Source organism: Sturnira hondurensis, unplaced genomic scaffold (assembly GCF_014824575.4).
Source record: "Sturnira hondurensis isolate 20B ecotype Veracruz unplaced genomic scaffold, ASM1482457v3 Scaffold0008196, whole genome shotgun sequence".
In the NCBI taxonomy this organism is placed as follows: domain Eukaryota; kingdom Metazoa; phylum Chordata; class Mammalia; order Chiroptera; family Phyllostomidae; genus Sturnira; species Sturnira hondurensis.
In genome coordinates, this window is record NW_028080827.1 from 21,946,555 (window position 1) to 21,957,386 (window position 10,832).

Below are 10,832 nucleotides of genomic sequence, written 5' to 3' on the forward strand. Positions count from 1 at the left end.
TTCATGAGATTTAGGTTTCACGAAACAAATGATACCACCATTTTCACCAATGGGTAGCAAAATAAGAAAACTAAGGGGAATGATACATGTACACTCACACACACAGTATTATACACATGTGTCCACACACATCTGAGGAATGAATGTATGTAAGTGTTATTTGTAGTTGTCAACTTCTCTTGGGGAGACTGCTTTCTGAGTGTTTCTGAGGTTAAAAAAACATTACAACATCCTTTCTTTTATGAAGCAATGGTGATAATAGTTGGTAGTTGGTTCTTTAAAATGCTGATAAGCCTATGCTAATCTATAAAAACAACAAAAATTTTTTAAAAATATTACTGGTCCATGAACTCCAAAAATCCACAAATGACAGCTTTCTAAAAAGCATCTTGGCTAGCTTCCCTTCTTTTTAGGAGAAAGCCAAACTCCTTCGCCTAGCATTCAAAGTCTTCTACATCTGGTCCTGACGTATCTTTCTAGCTTTCCTTACCGTAATGGGAACAGTCAGGCCATCAGCCCCTACCTGTCCTCACCTGCTTTGGCTGAGGTCACTGGGGTACCTTCAGCCTTAGTCCCCCTGGCTCCTAGTTCCTGATGTCAGCAGAGGTCATTTAAACCCCCAGCTCTGAGAGGGATGTTCAAGGAAAACCCTAGGAACTTTAACTCACTGAGTCACTGAGCTGCAGGCTTCCCCTGGGTCCAAGGATCTGTTTTTGCTTCCAGCTTGGTACTCCTCCTCCTTATGGGCACTGCAGCTCTGCCTTCAATTCCAGTTTGGATGAGACCCCCAAACACTTCCCTACCAATTGCCTGTTCTCAGGGGCTACAACCTGTGTCCTGGAGTAAGGCTCCACACCGCCAAGGCCGCCTGAGACTAACATGCAGCTCTGTGCTAGCCATCACATCCCAGGGCCAGACCAGTGTTCCCAGAAAATGCTCACACACCCTCCCACTAGACCCTGGCTTCCTTTCCTTCCCTTCTATACCCAACCTGCTGGCACATAGCAGGCATCTTGGTCAAGACACTGGAGTTATTACTTGTGCTCTCCCAATATCCTGCTTTCCACTTATGCACCTTTCCCTAGGACAGACTGTCTGCCCTGAACGATTTCTCTCTCATTCCACACCTCCCTAAACATCTCAGCGTCTAGCTCAAATGTGCCTCCTAACAATTCGTTTTCATTATTCAACAAACATTTAGAGTGGTCTTGCCAGGCATCGGACACAAAGTAAATGGCACAGGCCTTGCCTGCGCATCAGGAATCCTGTTGATCCTGAGTGAGAGCCGAGGGGGAATTACTTCCTTTCCACAAGTCAAGCATCTGAAAGACAGGGTGTACAACGTGGTGCAAACATTGTTTTAGGCCCTGTGGGACTCTAGAAGTATTTACTGAGAAAATAAATGGAAAGACATGACTTTAGTTAACATGCCCTCAATTTATTTCTTCAGCAAATATTTATTAAATAGCTGTGATATGTTAGGAATATCACAGAATTCTGAAAAGTTAAGGCTTAAAGAGACAGGCTCTACAGAAATGTAGTCCCACTGCCAGAGAGAGTCCCACTCCCAGCCCCAAAGAAATGGTGAGAATCTCTCCCTGTGTGGAGGGTGGGGCAGGGCAGAGGGGCCCAGGGGGTGGGAAGGGCAGACACAGCTGGTCTCAGCCCTTCCTAGGGGAGCATTTCGGGAAGGGGTGGTTGGAAGCGTTTTTATCAGAATAGATAACATCCTGCTGGTAAAGAACATCCTCGATCCAAACACAGCAAGTGTTCCCATCATACACGCACTTTACCCAAAGCCTGTTGCTGCCTCCCGTTCAGGGTCCTTACCCAGAGACGCCCCCCACACTCAGTTCACGGGGAAAGAAGACTTACAGAGAGGCCTGGAGAAGATGGAGAAGCGGGGGTAAGAGAACCCCGAGCACTCCCCTCCCCTCCCGTGAGGTTGCTCTTCCCTTGTCATAGTCAGTTGACCTGTGAGGACACAGACTTTAACCACTTGAAACCAAGTTACGCCCCTGCATTCACTACTTTCCCCTTGTGGTTTGGCTTTCATCTTCACAGCAACTCAGAGAAGAAACCTCTTTCCATTAAAGGGAAAAAAACGTTTAAGCTTGTAATAAACAATCCCCTCTCTAACATCATGGTGTTCTAGGGTTAACTAATACACATTTGTAAAGTGATTGCTTTACTTCCTTCAGAAGAATCCGTCTTCTGGAGACAGGACGTTTTGATGCTCAGAGGCAGAGAAATGTGAGGTGTCATGAAAACCTGTCCGCTTCCTAGCGGTTTGAAAACAGGTGAATGATTAATTCTCTTAAGGGACCGAGAACATCTACAGAACACAGCCTCGCAGTTTAAAAATCATGAATGCTAACAGACCTGTGTGGTGGTATGTTCTCGAACTATCAGAGTTGATGGATCTCAAAGAACTAGAGCTACAGGTAACACGGAAGACAAGCTACTGGAAAGAGAAGTCAAATGTCCCACAGCAACCTGGAAAGCGAACTCGGCGGTGCCTGCTCTCGGGACCCTGCGTCCGAGCTCATTACATAACCGGTGACTGTGCGCAGACGGTCCATTTGGGTCACAGGACAAAAGTCCATGCAGGAAGGAGATGCAAATACCTCGAGGCATTTACTTAACGTAACATGACACCCACTTTTCGTCCCTGAAAATTCATTGGAAAGAATCCATTACCTTGAGCATGCGGATTTCTCGAAGGGCTATTTTCTTTATGACAGGGTCATCTTCCGATTCCAGAAACCTCTTGATGGCCACGATCTGACCTGTGTCCCTGTTTCTGCATTTGAAAACAACTCCATAGGATCCTTCACCAATTTTTCCAATCTTCTCGTACTTCTCCATCACAGAGGAATAAATCTTCTTAAAATAGGTCCTCACGTAGTTTAAAAATGTCGCTTGTAGAACATTGCCACGGACAGACTCCAGCTCCAGTGTGCTGGAGCCCGCCGCACTCAGAGACCGGTCTCTGTCAAGGCCCTAGAACAGAACAACAGGACCTGGTCAAGATTTAGGAATTAACCCACAGCCTTAAAGCCTCGCCCCTCAGCGATGGCAACGTGACCAAATGACAGCCTGGAATTAGGTAACCCAATTTTAACTGTCTGTTAAATACACCCTGCAAGTTAAAATGTAACTCATCATTCTAAAACGAACCGAGTTGTAAGGTAATCTGTCTTTTTAATGTTACACCGTAGTTCATCCGATCTAAGACACATGAGCTGGCTGGAGGTCGAGGAAGGCTAAGGGGCTTCCCCGGTTCTAATTTCGGGTCTGATTTCCCTGCAGCAAGAGGACACCGCCGGCTCCCCACGCGGGTGGCGGCGAGGCCAGGGCGGGGTGGAGACCCGGCCCAGGAAGGAGCCCGCCCCACGCGCCCACCTCGCCGCCCGCCCAGGGCGCGCAGGCCCTGTCCAGCCGGCGCGGCTCCGGGCCACCTCTCCCGTCCCGCTGCTGACTCGCTGCCGCGGGAAGACGCCGCCGGCGCCTCCCTGGTCTCTCTCCTGCTCCCCAGCCCGTGCCACGCAGCTTCGGGAGGCGCCACGTGGAGGCCAGGCGCGCCCCGCACCGCCGGGCTCGGCCCTGCCCGCGCCTCCTTCCCGGCTGGGGACTCACGGCGCTGCGGCTGCTCGGCCGGGCCTCGCTTCCACCTCGCCGACTCCTGCCCGCCTCGGCTTCTCCGCCTGCCCGGCCCTCGATCCCTATGGGAACTGGCCCCCACCCGGGCTGCCCTGGGCGTAGCCGCCACGCCCGGCCCCCAGCGGGACTGGGCCGCAGTCTTTGCTGCGGGGAAGGGCCCTGGTGGGTAGTCCTCGGCCCCTGAAGGAGCTGTTCGGACCGTGCGCCTGGGGACCGGCACGTATGTCCCTTGGGCCTGGAGAGGATGCCTGCAAGACTGCAAACTCTGGCAGGCTGGGAAAAACACAGCTGGGGCTTAGTCTGCCGGGAAGACCCCTGCGCTAGGAGACCCCCGCCCCACCTTTATGCTCCACGGACATAGCGGTTCCCACACTGTGTAACAACTGTGATTATACCTGTATTCTCTGCTAGACTGTAAACGCCTTGAGGGAAGCTTCTGTGTCAGTCCTGATCAGTGGCCATGGCATCCAGTCAGTGAGTGAATGAATGAATGAATGGATGGATGGACATAGGGAGAGAAAGGCAAAGATGAAGAGGGAGGTATAACCGACTTTGGTTAAGGTCAGTCCTTCACTCCATTTAGCTTGGAGAGTGAGGGTGCCCTTGACCATTATCTTCCATGACACCCAGGCTTCTGATGTGGGGATGGAGGCATACAGAGCCTGGTTTGTTTTAGGCTCCCTACTCCCGTCCTTGTCCCAGCTGGCTCTTATTTGCTCAGCACAAATGCAGGAAGTTAAACCTGGGGAAATCGTGAAATGTGGTAATTTGCCACTGGGCAGACTGCCTCAGTACCTGACCATCTCTCCCATTTCATCTGCCTAGCACTGACGTGGGGTTTGCCCTGGAATACGCAAGGAGAAAAAATTAACATACTGTCTATAAAACAGGGACCAAGTCCTGTACCAAGCAGCATGGCACTAACTGTAAATCAGAATAGGGGCCACATAGGAGCTGGAGCTGGCTGGAGGACTGGTGGCTGCTGTGATAATGGAATAGCATATGACGGTGTTCAAGAGTGGACCAGAGGACGTCTGTGAACCTCCCAGGAATTGTTTGCAAATGGCAACCACTGATGTGTGTCCTGTCTGTATGGTTTTGCATTTTCTAGAATGTCATGTCAGTGAGATTATACATGATGTAGCATTTTGAGCTAAGTTTCTTTCACTTTACATAAGTCATTTGAAAGTCATCCATTTTGTGGCCGTTCTCAGTGGTTCACTCCTTTTCATTACTGAGTAGGGTTCCATTGTATAGATGTATCATAGCTTGTTCATCCACTCCCAGCTGAAGAACATTTGAGTTGTTTCCAGTTTGGGTGACTATAAGCCAAACCACTATAAACATTCATGCATCGTCTTTTGTGTGAACATGTTTTCATTTCTCTTGGGAAAATAATTTTTAAGAGGAGTACTGCTGGGTCATATGATGAGTATATGGTAAGGAAGTAATTGCCAGAACATTTTCCAAAGAGACTGTACCATTTTACCTTCCCGCCAGCAATGTTCTCATTACACTGCATCTTTGTCAGCACTTAATATGTCAGGTCTTTTGATTTCAACCATTTTAATACGTGGGTAATGGTCTGTTGTGACTTTAACTTGCATTTCCCTAATGACTAATGTTGAACAGTTTTTTTATATGCTTATTTGCCATTTGGATGTTGTCTCACAAGATCTAGGAGGTTTTTAGAAATTCCTTGGGATTTTCTATGTAGACAATCCTATCACCTTCAATTAGGGACAGTTTTAGTTCTTCCTAACTGGTATGCTTTTTACTTCTTTTTCTTGCCTTATTGAACTTGGTAGGTTCTCCAGTGTGAACTCAGATAGGAGTGGTGAGAGCAGATATCCTTCTTATTGGTTTTAGGAGGGAAGCATCCAGTCTTGCACCACTAGGTACGATGCTAGCTAGGTTTCTTTGTAAGTGTCGTGGTAGACAGCTTCTAAGACGACCCTTAATAACCTCTGCCTCTTGGTGGTCATGTCCTTGTGTGCTCCGCTTCCCTTCAGTATAGGCTTGACCTAGTGACTTGCTTCTAAGGAATGGAATCTGTCAAAAGTAATGTAATATCACGTCCAAGGTTAGATTACAGAGAGACTGTGATTTCCACGTTGGGTGCTCACTTATGCTCTCTTACTTACTTGCTCTTGAGGGAATACAGATGCCATGTTGAGAGCTGCCCTATGACGAGGAACTGAGGAAGCCAACAGCCAGGAAGAACTTAGGCACTCATCCTGTATTTTGTGAGGAAATGAATCCTGCCAACCACCATCTGAGTGAGCTTGGAAGCAGTCCTCCCCACTGCTCACACCACCATTGCAGTGAGCCTTCCTGTGAGACTGAGCCCCAGCTGACAAATATAAATTAATCTTATGAGAGGCTTTGATCCAGAGGCACTTAGCTAAGTCTTATCTGCATTCATGACCTCCAGACACTGTAGGGTAGTAAATGTTTGATATTTATATTTGCAGGTTATTTGTTATGCAGCAAATAGAACTAATACAGGGGCCCTTTATTTGATTGAGAAAGTTCTTTTCAATTCCAGTTTGCTGAGGTGTTTTGTTTGTTTTTATTTCTGTTAACCTCACCCGAGGACATATTTTCATTGCTTTTAGAGAGAGAGAGAGAAACATTGATGTGAGAGAGAAGCATTGATTGGTTGCCTCCCATCCACCCCTAGATTGAGGATTGTATGTACCGGGACTGGGGATCAAATCCACAACCTAGATGTGTGCCATGACCATGAATCAAAGCCACAACTCGAGGTTACAGGACAATGCTGCAACCAGCTGAGCCACACTGGCTAGGGCAAGAGGTGTTTTTTAAAATAACAAATTGATGTTGAATTTTGTCAGCTGCTTTTCTGTATCTATTGAGATGATTGTATGATTTTTCTTTTTTTCATATAATTTTTCATATTTAGTCTGTTGATATAGTGAATTATATTGATTGATTTTTAAATGTTGAACTAACCTTATATTCTTGGGGTGAAACCAACTTGGCGATGACATTCTATCATTTTCATACATTACTAGAGGTGATCGACAATACTTTATTAAGGATTTTTACATTAATGCTACTGAGATATACTGATCTGTAGTTTTCTTGTAATATCTTTGCCTAGTTTTGGTATCAGGGTAATGCTGATCTCATAAAATGAGTTGGGAAATGCTTCCTTCTCTATTATTTTCTGGGGATATTTACATTAAATTGGTATTATTTATTCCTTATATATTTGGTAGAATTTGCCAGTAAAGCAAACTGAGCATGGAGTTTTCTTTATTGAAATATTTTAAATTACAAATTCTATTTCTTCAATAAAACATGAGACTATTCAGTATATCTGTCTCTTTTTGAGTGAGTTTTTGTAGTTTGTGTCTTTTGAGGAATTTGCCTGTTTCATCTGCATATTTGAATTTATGAGCACAAAGGTGTTCATATATAACAATTATACATTATTATTTTGTAATGCTACTTCTTTATAATAATGTTATGCTATTATCCTTTTAATGCCTATAGGACACTTAGTAGTGTTTCCTATGTCATTCTTGATATTAGTAATTTTTCCCTTCTTTTTCCTGAGCAGTTTGACTAAGGCTTATCAATTGTCTTGCCCTTTTAAAGAAACACCTTTTGATTTAATTTATTTCATCTTGTTTTTGTTTCTCAATTTTGTGGATTTTATCTTTTTATTATTTTCTTCCTTCTGCTTGCTTTGTTTTTAGCTGCTTTTTCTGGCTTTTTAGTTGGAAGCTTATACCATTAATGTTAGATCTTTCTTCTTTTCTATTATAAGCCTTCAATGCCACAAAGTTTCCATGAGGCACCACTTTAAATGCATCCACAAAATGTTGATATGTTGTATTTTCATTTTCATTCAACTGAAAATATATATTTGAACATTTAAATAGGCGATTTTGGTCCATTTTATTTACTTATTCATTTCCAGTCCCCACCCCTGATCCATTTTAATTTTTAATATATATTTATTGATTCCAGACAGAAAAAGAGGGAGGTGGAGTGGGGGAACAGAAGGGGTGGGGAGGGAGAGAGAAAAACATCGATGTCAGAGAAACACCGATTGGTTGCCTCCTGCTCCAACCAGGGACTGACCCCACAACGCAGGTAAGTGCCCTGACTGGGAATTGAACCTGTCATCTTTCAGTGCATGAGGCAACACTCCAACCAACTGAGCCACACCAACTGGGCTCAAAATATTTTCTAATCTCCCTTGAGACTTATAGATTATTTGGAAGTGTATTGCTTAATTTCCAGCTATTTGGGGATTTTCCAGATATTTTTCTGTTACTGATTTTTAGTTTAATTCCATTGTTTCAAGAGAAATCCCTTTGTATGACTTAAATTCTTTGAAATGTGTTGAGGTTTGTTTCTTGGCCCAGAATATGGTATATGTTGGTGAATGCTTCTTTTACACAATGAAAAAAACATCTTAAAATGAGGTGGGAAAGTCCATGTGAATGCTCCAGACCTACGTTGTCTGAATTCACACCAGGCTAAAGTGATTTGGAAAACTAACAGTATGGTTCAGTACCCAAGGACCCGGGGACTGTGCCAAGCCCAGCAGTAGTTAAGGGAGGGAGTGAGTGCACCGGTTATTTACGCCTGAGGAGGCAGTGAACCAGAAACCCAGTGTATTTTGCAGCTGTGCCAGTTGTTTCGTTTGGGGGAAGTTGGGTTAAAATATAAGAGAATAAATTTGAAAGAGAGGATGCTATGGCCTCTATACCGTCAAATCACATCAGTCCTTTTAGTTGGCAGGACTGACTGGTTTTGATATCAAAGAATTATAAATTCTATGCAATATAGTTCTTGGGAAGCTGAGAAATGTGGGCTCTTTTTCTCAAGCAAGTGCAAAAAACCCAGGAAACATTATTTTCCACTTCCAGTGGTCTTTAATTTGCAGCTCTACGTAATCAGAGAGAATACTTCAGTGTCCCTGGGTAACACAAACAGTACTGTGGTATTTTAATCATTTAAAAAAGCAACAGGGAGTCAGTAGAATAACACATGGTAAGAGAAAGAACCCGGGATTTGGAGTCAGAAGGCCAGATTTCTGCCTTCTCACTGGTATTTGATCTTTTAATTTTTTATTTTATTTAATTCTTGTTCAAGTACAGTTTTCTGTCTTATATTCCCAGCCCTTCACACCCCCACCCCCACCCCAGTGCTCCTCACCTCCCTCCCATTCCCGCCCTGGTATTTGATCTTGTACAAGATAATTATTACTGCCTACACAACCACCACCACAATAACTATCCAGTATTTAATTAGTGCTTACCCGGCCCAGCGCACCGTGGCAGCCATTATACCGATGCAGTATTTTACATGTGAGCCTCACCGCAACCCTAGCAAAGGGGTGTCAGGATTATCCTGAGGTTTCAGGTGAGGCGGGTGAGTGGTATTGTAGAATGGGTTAAGTAACTTACCGGAGGACGCAAAGCCGGCGGGTTGTGAAGCGGGGATCAGAACGCAGTCTGACTCCAGAACCTTTGCTCCTCACCGTTTTGTTAATACTACCCAACACGGAAGGGTGGTTGTCAGGAGTTTGGGGTTCATGTATAGGGTCCTGGGAGTTGGCCTGAAATACTGATCATGCCCAAAGTAGTACCCTCCCTCTTTTTAAACTGCCAGGAAGATGAATCTTGTCGCTGTGCTTCCTCCTCACAGTTGCTCTGTAACTTCATCTGTGTACAGCCCTGACACTGGAGAACAGACCTCCGCGAAGCGGGGAGAAGAACACTGTGAGGCCTCATCTGAGTGCTGATCCCAGGGGCGATGCTTGAATTTTTTTCCCCACCAATTACATTTCCCATAAGGAAAAGGGAGCTGAGTCACTGTGGTTTTTAAAATGACACTATAATGCTTCTTAAGGAAATACTTGAATTTACTTTCCCTGTTTTAAGAGAACTTGGAAAGGAAATAGTTTCTAGGGCATGTAAAGAAAACAGTTACTAACTACCATTTAGGTGCACTCAAGTTTGAGGCTCATTAACCACACCATCTTGAATCTTTAATAACAATACCACATTGTTGGATTTATTCGCTGGCTAGGATTTTTTTTTTGGCTGGGATTATTAAGAGGCCCACTTTATAAAAGAAGAAGCTGAGGCTCTGGGAGGTAGGTCAGTGCAGATAAGGCCATCCAACTGTCCGGGGCAGAAAGCTGGTTTCAAAGCCAAGTCCACCTTCTTCCAAGCCCACGCTTTGCTGGTGGGGAATGGGGTGGTGATAACAAAGAACATCTCTGTCTTCAGACGCTCAAGAGAGCTGACAGTGAGGCAGAACTGCCGGTCCAAGCCTGATGCACAACCGCCTAACGAGATGCCAGGGGTCAGCCACGTTCTTCCTGAGCAGTCACTGCTAAATGTTACAGCCCCAGACGTGTAAATACCTTTCCCCTTATCTGGAGATAGGAAAGCCTGGTGAATCAATATAAGTCCTGGAAAACACATTTAAATAAAATAAGAGTAATTTTCCCTAGTTACTATAACCTTGGTTATTTTTTGTGTATTTTTCCCTTGCTTCATGGGAAAAACTGCGTTTTCTTGTACATATGGCCAGCTGCTCTTCCGAAGCACCTCTCCTTCTAAAACCTTTCCCTTCTCAGTCTTCCTTTCAAAACCTCAACACTTATTTACATTTTCAGATTTCAAAACCACCGCCCCATACGTTCACCAATGAACCCAGGTGCCTCCATTGCTCAGCAGTGTTAACACGAACGCCCTGGAGGGTTCATCCCCAGGGGCCGGTGAGTCCATGTATATGACGATTCTTCTTTTGGAAATAAGCCTCAGAACCTCAAGGTCTGCATCTCTTTGCCACTTTGGACAGTTGATTGTTAACCATACTTACTCATAATGCAATCTAAGTCCATTCTATGCTTTTATGATTTTTGAATCGTGTTCTAGGACAAAGGTAAATTTCTGAGACAATAAATAGGAAAGAACATCAGTAACTTTCTGAGCTTCAGCTTAAAGCTGTGACACGGAGAGGGCTGACGGGAGAGCAGATGCTGACTGGGTGCTGACTTGTACCAGGCACCATGCTGAGCACCGGAGACTAAGAAGCGACCTTCCCAGGGCCCAGCGCCCCGTGCACAGAGCCAGCCCTCCTGCCTCCTCACCCAGGGCTTTCCTCCAGGAGCC

General features: G+C 45.0%; 1 protein-coding gene across 2 annotated transcripts in view; it reads right to left on the reverse strand.

Annotated features, from left to right (window-relative positions):
* CDKL1 (cyclin dependent kinase like 1) overlaps positions 1 to 3,864 on the reverse strand; it is a 41,332-nt gene extending 37,468 nt beyond the window's left edge. Inside the window, exons 1-2 of one of the 2 annotated variants that reach the window (XM_037054257.1) lie at positions 3,640 to 3,864; positions 2,701 to 3,003 (exon numbers count right to left, since the gene is read on the reverse strand). In XM_037054257.1, the coding sequence (XP_036910152.1) occupies positions 2,701 to 2,868 (168 nt within the window). In that variant the 5' untranslated portion in view covers positions 2,869 to 3,003; positions 3,640 to 3,864. Of the gene's footprint in view, positions 1 to 2,700; positions 3,004 to 3,180; positions 3,356 to 3,639 lie in introns of those variants that run through there. The other variant, XM_037054256.1, reaches the window with a different exon arrangement.
* Between the last annotated feature and the right edge of the window lie 6,968 nt (positions 3,865 to 10,832).